The sequence below is a fragment of the Dermacentor variabilis genome, chromosome 1 (assembly GCF_050947875.1).
Source record: "Dermacentor variabilis isolate Ectoservices chromosome 1, ASM5094787v1, whole genome shotgun sequence".
NCBI lineage: Eukaryota > Metazoa > Arthropoda > Arachnida > Ixodida > Ixodidae > Dermacentor > Dermacentor variabilis.
Window position 1 is genome coordinate 2,780,592 of NC_134568.1, and position 26,317 is coordinate 2,806,908.

General features: G+C 44.5%; 1 protein-coding gene across 1 annotated transcript in view; it reads left to right on the forward strand.

The window, feature by feature from the left end:
- The window catches only part of LOC142569708 (uncharacterized), a 32,240-nt gene extending 11,280 nt beyond the window's left edge, over nt 1–20,960 (forward strand). Inside the window, exons 2-5 of the mRNA XM_075678624.1 lie at nt 4,353–4,471; nt 4,543–4,632; nt 15,870–16,103; nt 20,686–20,960. Of these exons, the coding sequence (XP_075534739.1) occupies nt 4,395–4,471; nt 4,543–4,632; nt 15,870–16,103; nt 20,686–20,836 (552 nt within the window). The 5' untranslated portion in view covers nt 4,353–4,394 and the 3' untranslated portion in view covers nt 20,837–20,960. The remainder of the gene's footprint in view (nt 1–4,352; nt 4,472–4,542; nt 4,633–15,869; nt 16,104–20,685) is intronic.
- The last annotated feature ends 5,357 nt before the right edge of the window (nt 20,961–26,317 follow it).

The following is a 26,317-nucleotide window of genomic DNA, read 5'->3' on the forward strand; positions in this document are numbered from 1 at the left end:
GATCGAGAGGCGGTATCTTCGCACATAATTGTTCACAGCGGAGAGCAGAATCTATAGTGCTGCGTTTCCGACTGAATAAAAACATTTGGCGATGTGCGAGGGGATGGAGCCGCGCTGCATATTAAGCATACTGAGGACAATCGCATATTCATGCAACGTACAAATTGCCGCAATAAAAACGCCGTGGAGCAGGCCTGAAGAATGAAAAAAAAAAGCGGCCTTACGGGATGGTCTCCTGCGAGCAATAAGAAAGATGCCTCAGCTCGCGAACAACGCTGTTCGTTGTCGGAACGAAGCTTTTTTCGGCCAATGTTATGCAGCCACTGCTTCCTGCGCAAGCGTTCACGCTTTCCTTGCGGTATCAAAAAAACGGCATAACCATCTTCAGGCTTCTTGCTGCAGTTATATGCGCAACAGCACGGCATAGCGCTAGCACATAGAGCAGGAAACAAGCGTACAACGTTCGCTACGCCGACCAAAAGCGCCGAGCCAGCCGAGCCGAGAAAAATCGCGTGAACGGAAAAGAAAAACACAAGCAAAACGCAAGATCCGCGCCTTTCCAAGGGTAACGGCAGGGAGACCAGTCATCATGCAGAAAAACGGGGGGCGAAACTGGCTGCTGCGGGGGGGGGGGGGGAGGGGGAACGCGCTGGAGGAGGCCAGGAGGTCGCGCTGCGGCGGCGGAGTTCAAAGAGTGGCGGTACTTTAAAATTATCAAGCGACTTTATCTAGTGGGTCCACACGAGCGCACCGTCGTTCGGAAACTGCTTGAAACGCATCCTAAACTGGTATCCTGGGACGAACGCCGTTTGCACACCTCTCATAATATTCCTACTTCGTGGTACATGTGCAGGTTTTAATGCGCAATCATTCTTTGTCGAGTATGCTAGCAAAATCTGTGCGTGACGCGGAAACTGTATTGCCCTGTTTCTGTACAAAAATGCGCTATTTGCGAAGGCATTAGGACTTTATAATTTCTTATTTTTTAATTTATACATACTGCAGGCCACATTCGGGTCCAAGCAGGAGGGAAGCACAAGAAAAGACGTAATACATGAACGGAACGTTAAGCGTATAAAAAATACTATGTCGCAGGGGAATAAACACATAAACAGAAATTGTGAGTCGGGTACTCTTGCATAATGAACATGTTACATACCGAAGTTGATGTTGGCAATATTATTAATGAAGGATTCTGCCGGAGTAGACGAAAAGGTACTTCTTGTAGTTTATACAAGCAGGCAATGGCAGCTGGAAACAAAGAATACTTGGCGAGTTTGTGTGGCTTATGGTTTGTTTGGCCATTTTACTGTGACCCGTGTGAAGTGAATGTCTCGTGAGGTCAGGTATGTAGGCAGAGCGACTGATATTCAAGTGGCCATGATAGAGCTCATACATAAATTTAAACTCGATAGGGTTCTACGACGGGCTAGAAATTGTAGATTAGCTTCCATAATTAACTGGCTAACACTGCTCTATCTTGAATAATCTGAGAAGGCAAACCGAACCGCTAATCTTTGTATTCGTTCCAGTTTGTCAATTAAATATTTCTGATGTGGACTCCAAATTTTATCGGCATACTTTAAGGTAGGTCTTACTAGACTTTTGTGAGCTTTCAATTTGACAGGCACTGTTGCTCCGCGCAGTTTTCTTTTCAATAGTGATAATTTACTCTGGGTTTTGCGACAAATTTCATTAATGTGCGGTTCCCAACTTAGGTTATTTGTCATTGTTACCCCTAGATATTTTATGCGCGAAGTTCTGGTCAGGAGGGTATTGTCTAATGTGCATGTAAAGCCATGCGGTTGTCCTCTGTTAGTGAATGAATGTACTTTGTTTTAGCACTGTTTAGTCTCATACCCCATACCTTGCACCACTGTTGAATAGAATGTAAAAAGTCATTTAACGTAAGTCGATCTTAACAGTTAAGCACTGACTTATATATGACGCAGTCGTCTGCGGACAATCGTGTATGTACGGACGGGTGAACACAGCATTGTATGTCATTGATATAAATTAAAAATAATATGGGTGCCAAATCCGATCCTTGCGGGACACCAGAATTAACACTCAATTCCTCAGAGGAGCAGGAATTCACAGTAACACTTTGTTTCCTATTAGTGAGGTAACGTGAAATCCAGGATACAATATTTTTTAATACCGTAAGCATGGAGTTCGGTAATTAAGTCAGCGTGGGTAACAACATTAAAAGCGTAAATATAGTGTAAATATATATTGGCAGCTTTATAAATGATAAGGAACAATTGGAAAAAAAATCATTATAAGGGAGAATACTCATATGATCAGTTTTATACATATCCATGGGGTACATAGGGCTCCACAGAATATGAATGGGCAAGCCTACTGTAGGGGTGGGCCAATTTCAATATAACGGTGGGCCAACTGAAATTTGGGATGGGTAAACTTAAATTTGGGGGTGGGCCAACCTAAATTTGGGGGTGGTCAAACTTGAAATGTGGGTGATGACACACTTGAATTTGGGGGTGGCCCAAGTGAAATCTGCGGGTGGGCCAACATGAAATTTAAGAGTAGGCCAACTTAAATTGGGGGTGGGCGAGTTTGGAACAGGGGGGTTGGCCAACTTGAAATTTGAGCGTGGACCCACTTGAAGTTTGGACGTGGACCACTTGAAATTTAGGCATGGGTTAACTTGAAAGTTGGCGATGGGCTAACTCAAATTTGGGGGTGGGCCTGCTGAAATGTGCGGGGTCGGCCTACTTGAAATTCTGGGCTGGGCCAACTTAAATTTGGGGGTGGGCCTGCTTGAAATTTGGGGGTAGGCCAACTTGAAATTTGCGGGTTGGCCGAACGAAATTTCGGGGTATGCTTACGCATACTTAGACAACTCCAGGGGAGTTTCTGCATAACTTGTTGGAATGGCAAGTGAAAGCAACTGAATGAGGTAGTTCAGGAAACCTGCAATAACGCGACAACTTGTTCAACTGCTTGATCACAATTGTCTTAAGGGATTTTAATATTTTTAGCGCAATGTAACTAGCCCACCAGTCTGTTTTCTTGTCCGAAGGGAGCACTTGTGCCCTTCTCATTCTCCAAACCACGGTGACATAACGGTTGTGGTGCTGCGGTGCTGATTTAGAGGTTGCGGGCGGTATATTTCCGGCTGCTGCGGCCGCATTTCATTAAGGATTAAATGCAAAATGTTAGTGTACAGTACATTGGGTGCATGTTAAAGAACTCCAGGTGGCAATCATTATTCCGCAGTCCCCTTATTTGTCATCCCATTAAGTCACGGTGTACACAACAGTTTTTATCCAGTTTTCTACAGCAATGGCCAAGGGAAAACAAATGCATTATCCTGTGCGTAATTTGGCGCTGCTTCTAAATCTCTCATTTACTCTCAAGACCCTTTATATACCGCTTTACATCACTACGGCGTGCCTCAGAATCATGTCGCGGCTTTCGCATACAAAATTCCATAATTTAAATTGCCACACATTTTAGTCTTCGTGGTAACAAGCAAATCTTACGCGGCTGGAATGCATTTTCTTAACTGTATCGCAGCGTCAGCCTTGCACAATTCTGATCTGCTTGCTTTTCGCAATATGACAACACTACATTTTGTTCTCAGGGTGCATGACTTGTCCTTCTTTACAACAGTAACCATCCCGTGTTCTTTTACCTTGGCTACTGCTCCACATTAAGCTACATATAACTGGCCCAAGCTGTAAAATATTTCACACCCTTAAAATGAAATGGTGTAAATTGGTCTATAACTCGCACCCATAAACTTGCAAGCAGTGTACGTTCATGAGTTAGATACAGATTTACAGTCTTAACCAGTTTTAAGGGTGTAAATTATTTAATAACCACAGGGCCTTAGATACGCCGAACGCCTGCTTGGATTCATACAAACCACATTCCTTATTATATAGGGAAAACACAGCGCCATATTGTACTGAATGATTGAAATATTAGCACCCAGGGAAACTGTGCACCTTTTTTCTGTTGCTGCTGCCATTGACAACTGACATACATAGCCAAATAATTGATCGCATTCATTTGTCTGCAGTGAGAAATTCATGGCAGGCGTTTGTCTATAGCGACATATCTCAAGAATGACTCTTTTGGATAGCAGAGGGGGAAGGTGTCGCGTTTGATTGTTGCCAGACTTGCTGTTCTGCGCAGTCAGTCACTTATACAGCACATGCGAACTCTAGTCGCTGGATCCACGCGACCATCTAGACGAAATGAGTACCTCCCGCATCAGTTTTAGAAGCAGTCGCGAAAAAAACATGGCTTCTCATTTACACTGCCATGATTGCTCCATTCTCTCACAGTTTTATCCAGTGTATCCGCTGTATTCACTGTAGCTCAGTGGTCACGTGCCCGACTGGTCCGCCATCAACACAGTGATGGATAACGCAGCCGGAGGCAGGCTACCAGAGGCAGAGCGCGGCGGCAGACTGAAGCTCACGTCGACAACCCGCAAGTATGTCCGCGTCCATCTGGAAGAGCCACATCGAATGCTCTCAATCAAGGTTCTGAACTTCCTGCTTCCAGCCGCTGGGTCAGGAGTCGCAGCACCTACGAGATGAGCTGGCGTTCAAGTGTTCCTGCTGGCCGCCAAGCACAGGCGACGCCGCTACGCAGGTACGCTACTGGCGCACGCTTCTTAACAATTGTACGAGATGTTGACATGACACCTTGCCATCGTCGTTACTATCACCCTCAATATAATCAAAATTTTTACATGAAAAGCTGTTAAGGTGTTTAATGGAGCTTTAATTGGAGGCTTTGTAAAATGCATTGAATAAATGCCCCACTCTGTTTGACCCCTCCCTTCACGTGTACCAACGCATAGAGAGACGTCGCCAAAGCAAGATGAGCGAAACTAAAGCCTGTTTGCAAATCGAATGAAACTAAGAAATACGGAAAATGGCCAAAGAACGATAAGAAAAAAGATCAACAAGAGAAACAAGCTTTAACTTTAAAAATATACGGAAGTTTTTATTATCTTATCAGGAGAAGGCTTCACCACATGCGACTAAATATATTGCAAAGTTATTGCGTTAGGGGCAGTCCTATTTAAAGGTTACCACAAGTAGACTAGCAAGCCGCCAGTAATAGAAAACTAGCTACGCAGCTTGCTGTGCCGGACAAATTGCGCACAGCCAAGGTGTCGATGCGCTGCGTGTGGGCTGCACGGAGCCAAGAGTCTCACGAATGAGAGACGATGCTCAGGTGGGCAGGCGAACGTGAAGTGGGCGCTTTGGAAGGCGGCGGTTACGCCGCAGAGACTGGTGTGTATGCAAATCGCACTTTGAGTAGAGGTTAACAATTGAGATTTCGGAACGCTGGCGGATTTCTTAAGGAAATTGTAACCCCTCAAGAATCCAATAATTGGGATTCCTCCGGAGCTTCTTAAAAACAGCGTCCCCTTTTGACTAGTATAGCGACCGCAGTAAACAGCGGGAAAACGTCGATTTAATTGTGGCAACGTTAGACACTAGTACATAACTATATCGAAACCAATAGCATGGCCTCAGTGCGGAGAATTAGGCGCGCGATATGTGCCGAACAGCAAATGACGAAAATGTTCACCAAGAAACATACAGGAAACAGCGCAAACAGACGACCCCAAGAAGCGAGACACGTATACACCGAGTGCTTGTGTGTACGTGTCTCCTTTCTTGTGGTCGGCTGTTTGCGCTGTTACCCATATGTCTCAAGATGAACGAACTCGCTCAAAAAGAAGTATTGATGAATGTTCACCAAATTTCCTTCGTAACAACTGGTGCAGTTGATAGCTCCATGTGCGCACACTGATACCATTTTTTTAATGTTTATGTCTAATCCTGAGTCCTATCACCAAAATCACTTCGTTAAACTTTGTGCTTAAAGGGAGACTGAAAGTAGTAAAACACGTTGTTGGTGCCTCTTTCCTGTCTTCTTGTATGGTTCCTGTGTGCGTCTTTTTTGGCTGTTCTTTTTTTTTTCTTAAAGGACACTGAAAAGATTGCCACGTTTTCGTATAAACATACTGAGTCACTAGGATTGGACCTTCTGATCATTAAGTAACGCAGTTAAGCGCTCCGCATAAAGCGTGTAATTTATTGTAAGGTTTTAAAGATGTCCATGGCTACCGATCGCCGTTGCACCGCTCCCCCGACTTTTCAGCCGCCCCAGACTAAGTGACGCGTGGTGGCTATGCGGCGTCAGTAGAGCGTGCTATCCAACTGTCTGCTCAGGGCGCGTCATCGATACCTTTTCCAACTTTATGTTGCTCGTAATACTTGGAATGTTAGTTAATTTGTGTCTATAGAAAAAAGAAAGTAACAGAAACAGAATGCACAAGAACAATTTCTCACAACGCAAGCATTTCTGGCGCACAGGAAGTGTCCTGCACTCGTGTTGCAACGTGGCTCCGTGTTGACGTGAGCTGCGCGCTCTGTGTTCCGTCATGACCTGTCTTTTCGCTAGCACCATGGTTCGCCCTTGCTTCAAACGTAGCGATCGGCGGCATGTCTAAGCGGCGACATCGTGGTCTATCTGCAAGGCAACATGCGAGCGGGGTGACTGTAGCCCTGGTTGTCGGCATTCTTTCGGCACCAGCATTTACGCGTTTGCAGCCGTCACTTCACGCCGAAGGACTACTAGCAAAATAGAGTTTAGCAAGTCCGGTATTCAGGTAAACGCTAGCGCAAGCGGACTGGGCCTGGGTGTTTCACGGAATGAGTGGAGGCACAAATGTGAAATGCCTACACAGTGCAGCCACCTGGTGGCACGGAGCTCAACCAAACAAGGAGCTAATAATAGCAATAACCAACTGTATTCTACTTTGCAGCTGGTGTAAACTTTTGGCAGGAGCGGAATCGTGAACACGTTGTTTTCCTAAAGGTGAAAAACATGCTTTGCACTTGATTACAACAATATTAGGTCTGCGTTTGCTGGTTAAGCTCTGCACCACCAGGTGGCTGGACCATGCAGGCCGACCAGGCCGCTCACATAGGTCTACGTTAAGGCTCCTTCATCACAGCGGTAGTAGTATCGAGGGAACCCGCAGGGGCGTCTGCATCAGCAGGCGTTTAGTGTGTTGCGAGGCCACGTACCCGAGCAGATGAGGATTGGACCCTTCAGTGTTTACCCGCGCGTGGCTTAGCTGTGTCCGAGGAAAAGGGGATCCTGGGGGTATAGCTAATATGCCGGGTGTTTCGGCCTTTACTGCCCCTCGGCGGCGGCAACACGCCCCTTTGGCCTCGGCTTCACGCAGAGGCACCCCCGGACTGACCCACTCAGGGGAAATCGGTGGTCGCCTTTTCCTATCCTCCTCTCAAATCTTCGTCTTTCTCTCTTACTTTCCGTCTTTCCTGTCTCCTACTCACTTCTTTATTACTTCCGATCTATCAGGCAGCAAGGGTTAACCTTGTGTGGGATAGTCAACCTTGGTTATAATAGATTTGTTTATAGCAGAAACGTACAGTTGGCGTTCGCAGGATCTGTTTCCTACAAGTCCTGCAGTGTCCCGTTGTTGGGCTCCACAGTGGGTGGCTGGCGCTACTGCCGAAACCTGAAATACAGTTATGGAGATTTTATTTCCAAAACTTCCTGATCGCCCTCAGAAACGAGGGCACATCGAAGAAGTGTAAGTTTTTTGGCAACCAGAAACAAAACTTCCCGCGGTTTCATGTGATACATACTGATCAACCAGAAAAGATGATGAGGATGATCGTACCATTAATTGTGTCGAAATGTATGGCACGCTCTTGGTGGAGGCTATAAAGTAACGAAGATGGCAAGTGGGATCTCGTCTTGGTATTCCGAGATAATAAACAACATGACAAGCTCCCTACCCTATTGTCATTCGGTGACATCCCAGTAACAATGTCACCCCACCGTACCATGAACACCACCCGTCGTGTTGCCTCCGATGAGGATCTAATGGAACTGACTGACACTGAATTATTAGAAGGCTGGAGGGAACAGAATGTCATTAAGGTTAAAAGAATTAAAATGAGGCGTGAGGGCAAACATATCAAAACCAAGCACCTAATCCTTAATTTGGGTTCGAGCATACTGCCCTAGAGTATTGAGGCAGACTATGTCAAGATCTGGGTCAGGCCATACATTAAATCCTCTGCGATGCTTCCAATGCCATTGATTCGGCCATAGTTTGCAGAACTGCCGAGGCCAACAGACATGTGCTAAATGTAGCTCCCGTGAGCATTCATCCGAAACATGTAAAAACACTCCGCACTGTGTTGATTGCGATGGCGAACATGCCACGTACTCGAGGTCCTGCCCGTCCTGGAAGAGAGAAAAAGAAATTGTAACGTTCAACGTGAAAGAAAACATTTCCATTAAGGAAGAAAGAAGGCGGGTTTCATACTTCCCAAAGAACAGCTTTGCCGAAGTGACGCGTCAGGCGGCAGCGCCACAACGGCGCCCGACAGCTGTCAGGCCCACGCGCAGTGAGCCGCCAGCAACGCCATCTGCCCCCACGGCGGACGCAGCCAGCGCTGCTCCGCTATCTAAGAAGGAGCCATCAAGCTCCGGGCTGGTGGGATCCGAGGTCTCGTCCTTCGAAGCGAGGCTTTCGAAGCAGACAAACCGCTCGCATGAGTGCAAGACCAGTGCCTCTCAGGAGGCGATGGAAACAACACCGAGCATGACTGCGCAGTCAGCGCTCAAGGAGCGGCCGAATTCCGTCGGGCGCTCCAAAAAAGACAAACCTCGCGTCATGGTGCCCGGAAAGGGACCCGTGAGCTAACGTCCGTTTCCTGAAGCCGCAACACAAACACTACTCTTACTATGGAGGCACATATACTACAATGGAATGTAAGAGGACTCTTCTGTAACCTTGACGATACCAGAGAACTCCTCAATAAATATAATCCAAAAGTGCTGTGTATTAGGGAAACGCATCTGAAACCAACCCGCACAAATTTTCTACTGTAATATGCGATCTTTCGCAAAGACCGTGATGTGGCTACTACCTCATCTGGTGGTGTAGCAATAATCGTGGACAAGTCTGTTGCGTGTCATCATTTGCCACTACGCACAGCCCTCGAGGGCCAGTTCGGACAATTATTTTTAATAGATTGGTCACTGTCTGCGCGTTATATGTTTTTCGAAATTTTAAGCTCACTAAGACACATTTTTATTGCCTTATTGACTAGCTGCCAGAGCTGTACTTTCCTGTTCGGGATCTTTACGCCCACAATACTTTGTGGGGACACTCCCGGTGCGACGCGACAGGTCGTCTCCATAGAAAACTTCATTATAAATTCCGGTGCATGCCGCTTAAAGGGACACTAAAGCGAAACAATAAATCAGTTTAGACTAATGCACCATGGTTTGAAAACCCTGCAGGCAGTCATCTCAAAAAATATTTTGATTATTAGATGAGGAAATGAAGGTCCAATTATCAGTATTTGGATTTCGCACCGAAACCCCAGCGCCAGTACGTCAGCGTTATGTCAGGGATTCCAAAGTATGTTTTCGCATTTAGGCTGCATTGGCAGGTTCCCGAAATTTGCCATGTTTAATATTTGGTTCCTTTAGAACACAATGTAGTCAATCTGTACCGCTATATGTAATTAGTAGGCCCTAGAAGATGCCATAAAAATCCAAGACGTCACAGCCCCATGTGCGGGAACCTAAGTAGGCATCGCCACCCGTATTTTGTTCTTGCGCTTTTTATGGTTTACCAAACGTCTTATCGTTGTAAGAGTGGTGTTTTTGGTGTTGTAGAACGGTAATTTACTGATGCAGAAGAAATAATTTTTCACTTTAGTGTCCCTTTAAATAAGAAGGAGGCCACCTATGACAACCTACAACATAATACATACTCCACCGTCTATTTATCGCTTGCATCGCCTACACTTTTTCCCGACCTAGAATGAAATGTTATTGAGAATCAATCAATTGGTCAATCAATCAATCAATCAATCAATCAATAACTGAATTAGTTCAGTGTCAAAGACACTTGGTGGGTACAGACCAAAGCCATCTATCAGGCTTGACGAGCTCTGCACCCCTGAGTACTGGCAGACAAGGCGCGTAACAAATACAGCTCCCCAACAGAAACAAACCGAACGATGTACAGCAGTCAGGTGTATTTTTTGTACGGTTTGAAATTAGCTTCTATTGTCATAAATACTAGTAAAAAGATCATAATAACGAATCATTGTGTAAAAAAATAATTAAATAAAAATGAACTACGCTTGAAACACACGATAGGTTCACATGACTACATGAAATGCTGCGTGAGATTACACATTATGTTGCGAAAGCAAAAAAGACTGAAAAATAGAACATCCCAGCAAAGCAAGTAAGGCAATTAGGTGTGTCATTGTATTAAATTTGGAACTCTGGATTATTAAGCAGCGCAGGTATCTGCTATTTTAACATCTGGCAGCAACCATTCTCCAATAATGTTGAACACGATCGAGCAGTATGAGCATCCACGGCATGCCCCTAGATGGAAACTAGCCTTTGCTGATTAGGATCATTTTAAAGGATTAAGCTACTTAGCACGAGATTTTATCAAGAATTTTAGTATAGACGACGAAGTCGCATATTTTACAACTTTTATTATTGATGCTACAGAAAAGCTTATACCAGAAAGAAAAGGTCAGTCACGTAAAAGGCGTGTACCATGGTGGAATGAAGAGTGTATAGAGGCGCGGAAGAAACAGAATAAGGCATGGGGAAAGCTGCGTCGATACACAAATGCAGAAAATCTTGTTAATTTCAAACACATCAAATCAAAGGGGAGGCGTACGCGGTGGCAGGATAGAAGAGCCAGTTGGGAGAGGTTTGTCTCCAACTTAAATTCTTGCACGCAGGAGGCGAAAATTTGGAATGGCCTCAGAAGTTGGAGGAGCAGCAAATCCACCCGTTGCCCTTGGTCGATGACCAAGGGAGTAGCTTGGAAGATCAGACTGACGCCCTAGGAAAACACTTAGAGCGTGCATCAAGCTCCATACACAACTCAAAATCATTCCTTAAACACAAAGAACTAGCGGAACTTAAGCCACTGGTGCGTAAATGCCGACCAAATGGACCAAACAACCGTTCATTTAATAAGGCCGAGCTGAGAGCTGGCCTGTGCATGTGCAGGAGCTCTTCACCAGGAGCTGACCGAATCATGTATGACATGATTAAAAACCTCCACAGTGGCACAATAATAACACTTCTTGCACTTTCTATCTGGACGGCCGGATCCCTGCCATGCTTATGGAAGGAAGCTATTGTTATCCCAATTTTGAAACAAAATAAAAATCCATCCGACGTATCAAGTTATCGTCCGATAGCTCTCACAAGCTGAGTCTGTAAGGTTTTTGAAAATATGATAAATCGTCGCCTTTTACATTTCCTCGAATGTAACGATATACTTGACCCTTTTCAGTGCGGCTTTAGAGAGGATCAGTCTGCAACTGATCATCGCGTGCGCAATGAGGCAAATATCCGGGATGCGTTTGTTCATGAACAGTTTTTCTTATCGGTATTCCTCGATATGGAGAAGGTGCATGACACAACGTGACGTTTCGGGATCTTGCGAGACTTGTCGGGAATGGGAATCCGTAGAAATATACTAAATATAATAGAAAGCTAGTTGTCAAATCGTACCTTCCGCGTGAAAATTGGCAACGTATTGTCGCGTCAATATATACGAGAAACTGGTATATCTTAGGGAGATGTGCTCAGCTGCACACTCTTTATCGTTAAGATGAACACACTCCTCGCTTCATTACCACCAGCTATATTTTATTCCGTCTACGTAGACGACATACAAATAGGTTTCAAATCCTGTAATCTTGCAGTGTGCGAGAGACAAGTACAGCAGGGCTTGAACAAAATATCTAAGTGGCCAGACAAAAACGGGTTTAAAGTTAACTCCCACAAGCGTTCATGTGTTTTTCTCACACAAAAAAAGGGAGATATGGTTCCAGATCCAAGTTTAGAACTGTATGGAGAAGAAATACCTGTGCACAAAGAACGGAAGTTTTTAGGCACAATACTTGATGCAAACTGACTTTCATACAACACATATATCAAGGCAAAATGCTTGGAAACAATTAACCTACTGAACATTTTATCACACAAAACATGGGGCACTGACCGAAAGTGTTTAATGAACCTCTACAGGAGCTTCATTCGATCACGACCGGATTACGGTGCCGTGGCATATCTCTCTGCCACGCCAAGTGCGTTATTGATGCTAGATCCCGTCCACAATCTAGGTGTCCGCCTGGCCACTGGCGCCTTCAGAACAAGTCCTATTGAAAGTCTATATGTAGAATCAAATGAGTGGTCATTTAATCTGCAAAGAACATACACTAGCTTCACATACTTTCTAAATGTTTACTGCAATCGCGAACACATTTGTTATACTACAGTTAACGATATATCGTACGCTACACTTTTTCACAATCGACCTTCTGTGACAGAGCCTTTCTTCCTGCGTGTGAGGGAACTGAGCGAAGAAATGGATGTCCAACTACTCGAACATCGCCGAATGTCTCCAGCCAAGCTGATACCGCCTTGGGAGTGGCAGGTGGTACAATGTGACATACATTTTCTAGAAGTCTCAAAGCGTGCTCCACACGTCAAAATACGAATGTATTTCTTGGAGCTTCAGTCGATATACTGCTGCTCTCAATACTACACCGACGCGTCAAAGTCACATGCCGGTGTATGGTACGCAGAAATTGGTCCATCCTTCTGGGAGTCGAATATTTTACATCCAGAAATGAGTATATTTACGGCAGAGGCGTGCACAGTATTGTCCCCTGCTAAACAAATCAGGAAAGCAAAGACACAAAAACTTGTATTTACTCACCCGTTAAGTGTAGACCCCTAATGTCCTTCACTAAATACAAAAATCCTTTGCTTGCTTAATTATCTTCACTCGCTTCTCTGCACAATGTATACATATATATATATATATATATATATATATATATATATATATATATATATATATATATATATATATATATATATATGTATATATATATAACCAGCAAATCACAATATGCTGGGTACCTGTACCTGGTCATAGAGGTATTGAGCACAATATGCTTGCAGACGGAACCGCTGCATCAATGGTCACTAAAGCCTGCAACATCTCTGTAGCTTTCACTGCCATAGACTTGAAACATCTTTTGCTGAAAAGGCTTAGGAGCTATTGCAACGCTTATGGGACACTGAAACGTCCAATAAGCTGCATGTCACAAAAGCACAGTTAGGGAACTGGCCACCAGTATCGAAAATAAGACGAACCGAGCTTACCGCATGCTAACTGAGAATCGGCCACACATATGGTACGCACTCGTACTCTGTGACTGGTGATCAGCCACGTATACCTGTAGTAAATGTGGCGGGGCGCTGACGGTCCTGCACGTGTTGCTGGAATGTGTTGAATTAGAAGCTCTTGGGAAAAAACAGTTCCCTTTACCTCAGCATCAACAACTTCCATTACATCCAGCAGTGTTTCTTAGCAAGAACCCGCTCTTTGATGTTAAATCAACATTAACTTTTTTGAAGGATGCAAGTGTCCTGCAGGTTATACACCCAAGTGATCCGTAGCGCAGCCTATTTTCAGAGGTTTCTGCTGCGATAATTGTATTAAAGCATGTGCCTCCCGGTTCTTTTGCTCAAGGGCCCGGAAACAGCTTTGGTACTATTTCCACATTTCCATATTTTTATCTCCTGATCACATTGCAAAGTTTATTTAAGGTCATAGAATACCTCACTTGTCATTCGCATCTTTCTGGAACATATATATTTCACGCACTTACACACTGACTGATTTTAGGCCCCTTTGGAGCCATGGTACATCCTAGACTTCATCAACCTTTGTTAACTGACTGCATCATGTGTTTGGCGCTCTTTGGCCAGAACTGGCCCTTGCGTGATTAAAACCCAATCATCAATCAACCAATCAATCATCAATAGTACGGAGGGGCTTTAGCTTACTCTACCGACCATCCGTCACAACCGGAATACCGGACACGCTCGATGCTGCGACAGAATGCTCGCAAAGTAATGCACGCTGCTTCGATAGCTCTCGCGCGAAACCGATGACCAGGCCGTCGGCAGAGAGGTTGGAGAGACAGCGCGCTGGCTTCAAGACAACTGGAAGTAGATGACACGACGTCACATCACGACGCAGAGCCAGCGAAGGAGGAGCTTAGCCCCTGTCCCTCGGCGAACGAGTGGAGTACAAGCCTGGCTACAGGGAAGGGTAATTTGTAATCGTTAGCAGCTCTCTTACTATGAGGCGCTTCACTTAAATTGTGGCGCGATTGTTTAACTGTAACTGTACCCTACACGTCTACAAAGTTTGTCCGAACCGTTTCAGGGACCCTTAAAATCTATTTGACCTCTTTCACCAGCACATGTCAATGCAGTGTATTTTTCAACAGTTATCATTAGTCACGCAATAGCATCAATGGCTCGGGTTAATATCGCTTTGATTTGGTAATCATTCCCTTGTGAAATTACCTTTGCAGCAACAAGGTTGCAGTTCGGCGAGTCTTAGATGCATTATCTCGTTCATTTGCTTCAAAGTTTACCTTTAAGGCTGGATTTATTCTTGGTGGGGTTGAGATTATAAAAATACGACTACTATAAAATACATTTGTAGCAAATTGTTTAATTGATGATTCTAGTGTCTGGCAGAACTGTAGAGTAGGCCCCACTGAGGGTTCTTCATTTCATAGAAAGAATAGGGCACTTCACCTCCAGAATTTTTGCCTTTGTGGTAACACGGTAATAATTGTTTGGCTGTTGAAGTTAATGACAGAAATACATTTTCTGAGGCATGTGACTGTAACGATCAACGCCTTTCAACTGCTCAACGGCCTGCTGTGGATGCTATGCAATTTTTTTTTGTTCAGCATGAAGAACTTTCTATGGATGTACTTGGATCCTCTTTTGGCAAAGGTCAATTCTGATCTCAGCAGTCTTGTCAACGCTAGATTTCGTAGTGCCAGGTGAATGTTTCACGAACACCTTCGTTCGAAAAAATACCATTTAATGCAGATGCTTCGATGTTGTCTCATTTGAAAGAAGTTCCTCGCACTGCCAACTACAGGGGATTTAAACATTTAAACACTTCGCTATTTGCCGCCTTCTAGAAACAGCTGTTTCTGCACTGACGAGTTCCTTGTTTGAACATCTCACAAAATTTTCCTAACCACTCTACAAACTCTGAGGAAGAATGTACAGTAAGCGGAATCCACCTCTTAAGTTACCATCTAGCGGGCTGAAACGAACAAGCGCAATTAAGTTCTGACGCCTCTGCACTGATTCTATCGCTTCAGCCATGATCACTAGGAGTGTACACTGGCTGTCCGAAGAATTTGTCGCAATAACTTAGTGGCTATGGTGTTGCACTGCTTACCTCTAGGTTACGGGTTCGATTCTGATTGTGACAGCCACATTCCGATGAGGGCGAAATGCAAGAAACATTCGTGTACTTTGCGTTGGGTGTGCGTTAAAAATCGCAGTTTCTCAGAACGATCGGGAGTCCTTCACTATGGCGTACGTCACAATATATATCGGTTTTGCCGCGTTAAAACTCGTAATTTAATCACTTCTCGAAAACAGATTAGAGCATATTTTTGTAAACCCATTTTTGAAATGGGATCTTTGTAATTATTGTAAATGTGACCCATTGTATTTGTATAGCCATTGTATTTGTATACAATACATTGTATTGTATTTGTATACTGTATTTGTATTTGTACTGCTGCCATGTGAGGGCCTTCAGGCACATTCAAGCTGTGTGTCGCAGCTTCTCGCCTGGAGGACCCCCAACAAGTTTGTTAGAAATAAAACATTTGATTTGATTTGATTTGAATTCCATTTCCCAACAGCTGGATGGTCCTCGAGCAGCACAGCACTGCTGCTACTCCTAGTCGGCGCCAAGGACAGCCCGTCAGTTCAGCACAGGCGCAGACTGGGCGGAAATCTGGCCAAGGTTTGGATCATGAGGGCCGAGGTTCTTCGCCACGCAGGGGGACAATTTGCAGCCGCGTGGACGCCGAGGGTTTCCGGATCATTCACCCTAGCACTCGTCGCCGAAGGCAGCCCACTGGACGACCCTTCAGGTATACCTACATCCTATCGCTGAAATGGGGGAAATGCGGCAGGATAAGATGGAATAACAGTCGATTTAATCATAGATGTAGGAGACATAATGCTTGAGAAGCTGGCGGCCCTTTATATGGAATGTCTCACGACATCAAGGGTGCCAGAGAGCTGGAAGAATGGCAACATTATACTAATGCTGAAAAAGGGAGACGTTAAAGAATTGAACAAATATAGACACATTAGGCTGTTTCCATCATTGTATAAAATATTCACCTAGATAATTCGCAATACAATAAGGGCAACACTTAATTTCAGTCAACCAAGAGAACAGGCCGGCGTCAGAAGGGATGCTCCACAATGGATCACATCCCTGTCATCGAACAGGTAATCTGGAAATCCACAAATGCATCAGCCTCTCTATATAGCTTTCATAGATTATGAAAAGCCACTTGATTTTGTGGAGATCCCAGCAGTCCCAGCATAGAGGCATTAGTAATTAGTAACTGTGTAATCAATGAGTACAGGAGGCGTACGTAAATATTGTGGAAAATGCCTGCAGAGATTCCAAAGATCCCTTAATTCTCCACAAGTAGAAAGATACCTGTAAAGAAAGGGGTCAGACAAGGAGACACAATCTCTCCAGTGCTATTCACTGCATGCTTAGAAGAAGTATTCGAACTGTTAAACTGGGAAGGCTTAGGAGTAAGGATCAACGGCGAATATCAGAGCAACATTCGGTTTTCAGATGACATTGTCCTGTTTGGCAACACTGGGGACGAGTTGCAACAAAGGACTGAGGACCGTGATTGAGAGAGCGTAAGGGTGCTGTTGAAGATTAGTATGCAGAAAACAAAGATAATTATCAATAGCCTGGCAAGGGAAGAACAGTTCAGGATCGCCGGTCAGCCTCTAGAGTTTGTGAAGGAGTACGTCTACGTAAGTCACTTACTCACAGGGGACCCTGATAATGTGAAGGAAACTCACAGAAGAATAAAAATTTGTTCGAGCCATACGTCAGACATTGTCATATCCTGACTGGAAGCTTTCCGCGCGTGCGAGCGAGGAACGTGGCCCGGATGCGTGCCCTCTCCTGTGGCGCGCGAGGCATATGGATCAGGCGAGAGAGGAGGGGTGTTCTCCTTGAGTGGCTGCTAGGGTGTCTCGATGTCCTCCACGCCCGCCGCTCTGTATAGAGTGGAGACAACCGCGGCGCCTACTAAGGCGATGGACACGCGAATCGCGTACGCAGTAGTAGACGCCTTTGGCGGACGCCATAGGGAAGCGTAGCCGGCGCTTGTGCGTATTATACGTGGTTTGGCACTACTTGACTGGCCTTCCCCCAGCTTCACTGGTCTCTGGTGGTTGCGATAGCACAGCCAGGCATAACTTTTTTCTTTGTTCTTTGTGTTTTCTTTTTCAGGATGTGCGAAGCTTGGCTGAGTGCCACAGCCGTGCGTTTACTTCTTGTAACCCTATCAATATGAAGTCACAAACGAATAATAGGAAGTTAATCCCCGAAAGTGGTTGTTATGCCTCTTGCGTTCATTTGTGTACGCCTGGTGGTTTGCGTTCCCTAACTTTGAGTCCATATTTTTAAACTCCCTAGTAATCCCGAGCATCGCTTACTTCATTTTGAAGATATAACAATTTAGGATGGAAGGACCAATTTTTGAGAAGCATCGAATTTCACGCTTCATACGTCTTTCCTTTTCTGCCTGACTGGCCTGGAAGTCGCGCGATCTTAAACAAAGGATGACTCGACGGCCGGAGACGAAGAGGAGCGTGGCTCATTCTTTAAGTTCATAAACTAAAGATCGAATTTGACGTTTTATGCTATGTTTATGTGACTTCAAAAAGGATTTTGTCAAGCCCAATAAGCTATTTGAACAATTATGGTTTTCATAATGAGATGGACGTAACGACAATGCATCTAGCCATTAGCGAAACTATAAACAAGTTTAGCATGCATAAAGAAATGTGTAGAACGCGAGTGCCTTGTTCTTAATATAGCTTCCGCTTATTCTAGTTACGTTAATTTTGGACAGCAATCGACAAATTTTAGGGAAATGGCACTTGAGAAAATATTTTCCTAAATTAATAAAACACAACAAAACTAAAGCATTGCTTGCCTTGCAATATGTGTACCATGCGGAATAATAACCCTTTCATGGTCATAATATGATGCTCAAAACTTGCACAAGAGGCCATATTTTTGCACTTTTGTAGGGCACAGAAGAATAACCGAATAGGAATCTGATCAAATAAAAGAAACCAAAAGTAGAAGATACAACTTTTCACGATACATGATTTCACCCACTTAGTTTCATTATTGATTAAAATGAAGTTTGTCAGACGCATCTCCCCTTGTACTCTTATGTCAACCAAGGAAGAAAGAAACTTGTATTTTCAAACGCTGCCTTTATTGTAACCAGTAAAAACCGTTTTGCGAATTCACAGGGTCAGCCGATCACGCAACTTTTTTTCACCTTGAACGAAGTAAGCTTATGGAGCATTGGTAGAACACCCGCCGAGGAGGCATTACATTCCTCGTTCGAAACCGCGTAAATTCGTGATTTTTTTTTACTTTATTATGCTCTTTTCCGAGGCTTTGAACGTGATGTCACAGGCAGCCGTGATGTTGCAAGGATACGCAAGCGCCGTGCTGATAACTGAGCGGGACGCGTGTGCCACCCCTCCCCCGTTTGAATGCGCCCTTCGACACAGTCTTTCTCCGGTGAAAGAATTGCCTCTGCAGAGAATTCGGAGAGGGGCCATCACATTTACTTGGGGTCACTTCCTTGGGCTCACCTTATCTTACCCTTACTTGGGATCAATGCCCCTGAACAGAAAATGACAGTCCTCGAAACTACACTTAGAGGTGTGAAGTTGAGAAGCAACCAGCCGGAACATTATGAACGATGAGCCATAGACAACAGATTTTATAAGTCGTGTTTGCCCTATCTGCATGAAAGTGACTTGCGTGTTTATGTTTAATTTCGTTCCGACGTTATGCCAGCTCGCAATCGAATACGAATAATTAGCATACTATATCGAATCGAATATGAAATAATGATATGCGCAGGTATGGATTAGTAAGTTGGCTTATTTTAACACGTTGGAACATTGCAGTTACATTGTTATTCGTGAAAAAAACTAACTAGTAAGCCGTTATAATACAAGATTGTGTGTTAGCTTATTATTATCTATTATTATTAGCTTAGATTGTGTTTGCTTTGGGAAATTGAGTAATTTCCGCTAGGTTTCTGTTCTCGCCAACCTGTGCCTTATTATACCGCATCGATTTCCTGTGAAATCACAGGCATTTGACCCTGTAGCACTCGTTACTCAGTGCGTTTGCTGTCAAGCAATAAGCTCAGGATTGAGGGTGAAGCCCTCGCTGCGGAGGATCTGGCTTTGCTGCACAGCTTCAGCGGCCAGGGGCTAAACATGTTTTACAGGCAAAATTTCGGCAGCAACATGAAATTATTTCAAAAGTCAGCACAAGATCAGACACACCTTCGTACATTATATAAAAATAAACGCTAATAACCACGTTTTCTCCCGCACAGCCATCAATATATTCGATTTGTCTCGAGTATTCGTATCCCATCGAATATCGAAAATTTTCGAATTCTTAGTTCTCGAATTAAAAACATAATATTCGATCACATTCAAAATTTTCTAATATTCGTGAGCACCTACTCCTTAGCGAAGTAAAATGGCTTGTAAAAGGGTCAAATTCACACTGAGCAAGCCTGGGAAAGAATGGGATAAAATCACTCGGACAAAAATTATCTCCTTCGGAAGGAGTGCCATGGATGGGCAATTTACGCATGTACTGCCACTTTGATGAATGTGCAAGGCTTCCGACATCAGCAGTGCCAGCTCATCATCGCAATTTGATGCAATAGTTTAAACCTTGAACATTGGCTCCCATCCGTATTAAGCACAATCTAGTGCTAGCTGGGTATACATATTGCTTGTGTACAGACCTTATTTTACTGTTCCCGCATGCGGTCATTCACACGAAGCAGACTACCAGAGTGCCATTTGTATGCCACGATTTCGTGATCACATGTTTTCTTGCGCCGGTCTGCAGCATTTTTCACTCTCGAAAGTGCAAAAAGTAAAGTAACAACCATAAAACTTCTTTTTTTCCAATTTCGACAGAACACGGTAATCGCGACGGATGTTCAGCATCTCTCCTTCCATCGGAGAATTGCCTAGACTGGTCGCCATTTTAACATTCCTCAACGAAAGGCGATGTCGTCTGCACCGTCCGATGGAGAAAATAATGGCCACAAATATGGATGTAGGGCCTATTCTAAGCAGCCGAATTTGCCCAACTGTCTATGTAATACGTTATTATGTTTCGCTTGGTTCTTATATGTTAAATGTTTGATAAATTCAAATAGATGCACTGTCGCAAGAAGAAGACACAAGCGAAATCGCCACTCTGCAGCCGTTAGCGGCGCTGGAACTAGACACTCGGTGCACAAGAGCTAGACTACTTGCGCATATCAGTACGCGTGATGTCACATTAATGCGTCGGTAATGTCTTCACAGATTTCACAAACACTTCACTACCACTGCTCGCAGTTGGCAACGCGAGGGAAATGCCCCAGCGACGACGCGCCCGCCGTGGTCCTCGACGTCTGTCAACCAGCCCTACTTACAGCGGAGCACGACTGCACCAGGGGACTCGTCCTGTTTCGAATCGTGCAGCGCATGCGCACGAGAGTGTCGGTGACTCAAGGCGCGCGTTCCTTCAACTTTCCGCTGGTCGCTGTCAACGGCGGGAGCAGCCGGAACGTCCGCGAGTGATTGTGGTGCTGCCACCGGCAGGCACAACCACTGTAAAGTAAAAAATGTTTACAAAGGTTAATTTGGTCTGTTTTTTTCTTTTGGTTAACAAGTTGGCACCCTTATGATGACATGCTCATAGCCGCGAAAAAGGGTGTTGAAATTAACGCTCTTTAGGAAGGGTGTTTCTTTAATGTGGGAGAAATATTACAATAAAAATATTACTCAAAATAAAATAGATTGGGCACTGACCGTTGACAATGATTCCTAATGTGGGCAAATAGCCATACGCTTCTATGAATCTAGGGCACAATAACGTCAAGCTATTCCAAATTGTTCCTATTCCATTTCTGCCATCAGCCCTTCAAGTTTATAAAAAAAAATGTCCTTGTTTGTCACCCAATGTCCAGAAAAGTGCAAAACCTCCCTATCTAATATGACGCGTACACGCTGATTATGCATGATTGGCCGAAGAAAAGAAAAAGCTGCATCGATGAGTACGGTACTCCGTAATGCGACACTTGAGCGCGACCCGCGATGCCGTGCCTACCCGTGGCGCAGTTGAAGGGTTCAGCTCTTTAGGTATTTCGATTTTGCAATATATGGTAAAGAATTTTGAGAGAGACATGCGTGTATGTACAGCTACAGAGCAGTCTTTATTTTCCGCATTATTAGACGTCTTGCAGCGTGTTCGGCAGCTTGCTAAATTTCTGTGATTCGTAAATATTTCGTGAGCAAGAACTTGCTCCAGCACGCACCCGCTTGCTTCAATGGAAGGTGAAAGCCAATATTGGGAGGTTTCCTAAAGGGCCAGGAACAGAGGGCGCCTGTGTCAAGACACATCGGTACAAAAGGGAAGAAAGGCGCCGAGTGACTGCGTATATAAATGCCCGTAAACGTATCGCGGGTATTATGGGTATTCAACCGAGTGCATCTGCGAATACGAAAACAGAGAAAAATTGTTGCAGAAACCATCGAAGATGATTGTAGATGTAGCAGTCTTACGCGGGCCGCAGAAATGAAATGGACCACACTAGCAATACTTCCAAATTATACTGGTGATGTCGATAACGGTGTTTGGTGATGGCGGCAGAAATTATTGTCGAAATGTTTTGATAGGCGGCATGACAGCGTGACGACGGCGTGACTAAGATGGCGTAACGACAACGGAATCAGAACAACGCAGTAGCGTCGAGCGAATGACGACACCGTGACGACAGTGGCTTGACAACGGCTGTGCCACCTGCGCTTTTCTCTCCGCTCGTTCACTCAACGCAGGCCACTCTTCGGACAATTCACCTTAAGGTCATGTAGATCCCAAGCACTCTGCGAGTAGGTCTAATCGAAGCCTTGGGGAGCCAGCAACGCGAAATAGCGCTTTCTGCAAGAGACGCGCGGCAGATTTCGGCGGCGAACGCTCCCTGCAACTGTAAGCTCAGGTGGCGGAGAAACAGACACCTGGACAGCTTCGAAGAAATATTTCTCGTCCCTGCCTTTTTCACACGGTATCCTTTAGCAAAAACAACTCACCTAAGCAAGACCCCTTTCAGAAGATTCGTATAACATGTCATCACCTCTTGATTGTCGGTTTAAAGTTTTCATTCCTTTCTTTCGCACAAACATTTCGTTCGAATCTTTTTCTGTGGACGTCTATTTTACGGGAATCTTTTATTGTATAGAAAGCGTTACTTTCCTTGTTCTCCAAAATACCGAAGGATTTTCCTAACTTTATGGGAAGGTGGGTTTTACGTGTTATCGTCAGCTCATGAAGGTCAATCTGCGCGACCGACGAAACCAGGGACCGCGCATCACGTGACTCGGTCACCGCTACGCGAGTACCCATCGTTGGTACTGCGCGTGTCGACCGCAGTCGCGCCGACGGTAAAAAGCAGAGGCATTTTCGTTCTCGGGTTCAGCGTCGTTTGCCACCTGTAAAAGGTTCTGAAATCGAGAGGGCCACGGCAAGTTCGCGCGAGGCACCACTCTCTCCCCGCCGCTCCGTGTCCGACCGCGGTCTACGCAGACGTCTGCAGCCGTGGCGGTGAGCGCACTAGACGCATTGCACGTTAGCGCACGCCCTGTAAACCTGAAGCTAGTATTGTGAGGGGTTGCTGGAAGAAAAAAAATGCTGCCTCTCCCGTAATCGACAGTAGATGTAAACATGAAATGACTACCGGCAAAGCAGGTTGGAGATGATACTAGCCACGACCTTAAAATGGGTGTTGTGCATGTTCGCAACGGCACACCACACCGCACCACGCCATACTGTGCATTGGTCCATATGGACGCAATAGTTCCCTGTCACAGACAGAACCTCATTGCAATTGAGCCTCGTCTTGGTGAAACAGCCATACGCAGTGCGCCGGACGCTACGAGCTTGGACGCTGCCCTGACGCTACCGGCGAGCCGGATGCGCCGCAGCCCTCACGGACGACTGGCGTTGAAAAGAGCACAGTCAACTCTGTCTCAACGCCAAAGATAAGAGTCAAGTGTATAGTTCCCTGTATCTGCCTTTTGAATGTCGCCTCCTTTTGGAAATGACAGATAAAACTTCAGCGTACTACTAGTTCCAGCACAATTCGTTGGCGCGCTAGTTGGTGCAAATTCATAATTTGTTTAGCGCAAAACAACGGACACAAGAGAGACGACCCCCCAGGACAAGGCACTACTCTCAACTGATATCATTTTATTGCGTCACTCCTTTATAGAGAGCAGAATATAGAAGAACATGCACAGTGAGAACCATGCGCAGGAACCACCAAGATCCGATCACCAGAGCGCACTCATGAGACAGAATCCAAAAAACCACATTCTGCGCAGTACAAGGTTAAAGAAGGCACACTAATGCACTGCGAACGCAATGAATGTATGAAAAAACGTTCCAATAATTCTCGGGCAGTGGTATCACGTCTTGTTTTCAACATCGTAGTATCACGAAACATAACTTTGCAGTTGCATATTTTACAATGTTTAGCTAAATGGGAACCTGTGCCTGTCGGTATGGATCGCTCATGTTCTCTAAGGCTCTCGTTAACACCACGGCCTGACTGCCCTGCATACACTTTGCCACACGACAACGGGACCTCATATACCACACCGACGCTGCAATCTACAACCTTCGCGTGATTCTTCTTACAATCTGGTTTTGTACTTGTTTTTGAAATACGTCTGCACAACAGGCGTCAGTCTCTGAGCTATTGCTTCTGAAACTGAAAGGGAAGCGTCACAAAAGTAACTGTGTTACACAAAAGAAGAGGCCTGAAAGTGTGCCTATAGCCTTAGAGTGGCTTACAATATAAAGAATCTCACCACTAGATACCAAATCCCAGTAGTGTCTTCTACTTCTCAGAAAATGTCAATGTTGTGCAGCCGTATTTCAAAAAGAATTTTAAAAAACAGATTGTAAGAAGAACCACGCGAAGGTGGTAGATTGCAGCGTCGATGTGGTATATAAGATTCCGTTGTCGTGTGGCAAAGTGTATGTAGGGCAGTCAGGCCGCTGTGTTAACGAGCGCCTTAGGGAACATGAGCGATCCATACCGACAGGCACAGGTTCCCATTTAGCTCAACATTGTAAAATATGCAACTGCAAAGCTATGTTTCGTAATACTACGATTTAGAAAAAGAGCCATGATACCACAGCCAGAGAATTATTGGACGCTTTTTCATACAGTCATTGCGTTCGCAGTGCATTAGTGTGCCTTCTTTAACATTGGACTATGCAGAATGTGTGGTTTTTTTTTTTTTTATTGTGTCACATGAGTGCGCTCTGGTGAGCGGATGTTGGTGGTTCCTGCACATGGTGCTCACTGCGGATGTTCTTCCAGATTCTGCTCTCTATAAAGGAGTGACGCAATGAAATGATGTCACTTGAGAGTAGCGCCTTGGCACGGTCGTCTCTCTTGTGTCCGTTGTTTTGCGCCAAACAAGCTAGAAGATATAGATTGAGTGACATTGTGAACAAAAATTTGGAAGAACTCGGAAGCACCATTTTTTGTAACTTATTTGGGAAGTATCTAGAGTATATAATGCGCTCTTGACTGGTCCGGTTCGGCCCGGACACTTACACTCAGCTATGGATTCACACCAACAATCCCCCTCTTACTGCTTTCTTAAGTTGCATCCTCTATAACCTGCTAGTATTAAAGATCTGAGACGGGCTGCCAAAATTGCAACTGCTGCATACTATTGTGTGAACACAGAGCTATCTATCTCCCATGACTTTACGAAACAACAAACACGGGTTGTGCTCAAAGAATTGATTACAATATCTACAAAACTGGTACTAGGTGCGCACACTTGTTGAGAAAGCACTTCAACAAATAAGCAACACGCGCAATAATTATTGGGAAAGTGTGGGCTTGCCATAGTATTAAGGATAATTTATAAATAAGTAGTAGTAATATTCATTTCCTGGAACAACAAAAATGTTCAAATACATGAAAGCATACACCTACTCCATGTGCCTCATCTAACTAGCCGCAATATGTAAAAATACGCAACTGCCACATAGCTGGACAGAACCAAAGGAATGTTTGCCGTTTCTTGAAGAAAGTTACTCTTTTATATTTCGCCTAATTACATGCCATATTTGCGTGATTTTACCGCGGCACCCACTGTAACGTGGTGCAGTTGTATTTCCACCCATGCATATATATATATATATATATATATATATATATATATATATGTATACAAAAGCACACGGAGACGCACACAAGTGAGCTTAGCGTCTAGTCGCTATTGGAGTCCGACAAAATGTCCGTTTCGCATACCGACCATAGACAGTCACCTTCAGTTCCATTTAATGCATTATAACTGCCACACTTCTTGAAGGCTCGTGCAACCACCGTCTGTAGGAGGGCATTCCACACACGCAGAACCCACCTTGCAATGTCTTCGAGCGTCGCTTTCTGCAGACAACTTGTTCGATGGAAGTGTGGCTAGCTAGCTTGCATCGAGCTTTTTTTTTTTTTTTACTAAGAAATCGGTTTCATTTTTTGATTCGGTGGAGAATTAGTTAAGATCATAACGTGCATGCAAATTTGAACACGCCTTTTATTGAAATATGGTGCACGTTAGAGTCGTGCAAACACAAAAAGTATATAACTATAATTAGAGAAAGAGTGTCAATTAGGAAATTATAGACCATCCTGGAAAATTACAGATGCAAACTTCTGCTGCTAATAATCTACAATGTACACTGTAAATAATGTACAACTGCGTAAATAAGGCACTCCGTGTACATATGAAGTGAAAGGTTTAAATTTAGGTTAAATGTGTAAAAAATGTCATATGTCTATGTGCACAAATGATGAATATATACCAAGAATGGGCAAACAGAAGGTCAATGCTGCCTCAATGCTTTTCAAAACAAGGAACCAAAACATTGCATTGAACTATGGCACTCGATCTGCAGATTTGACCA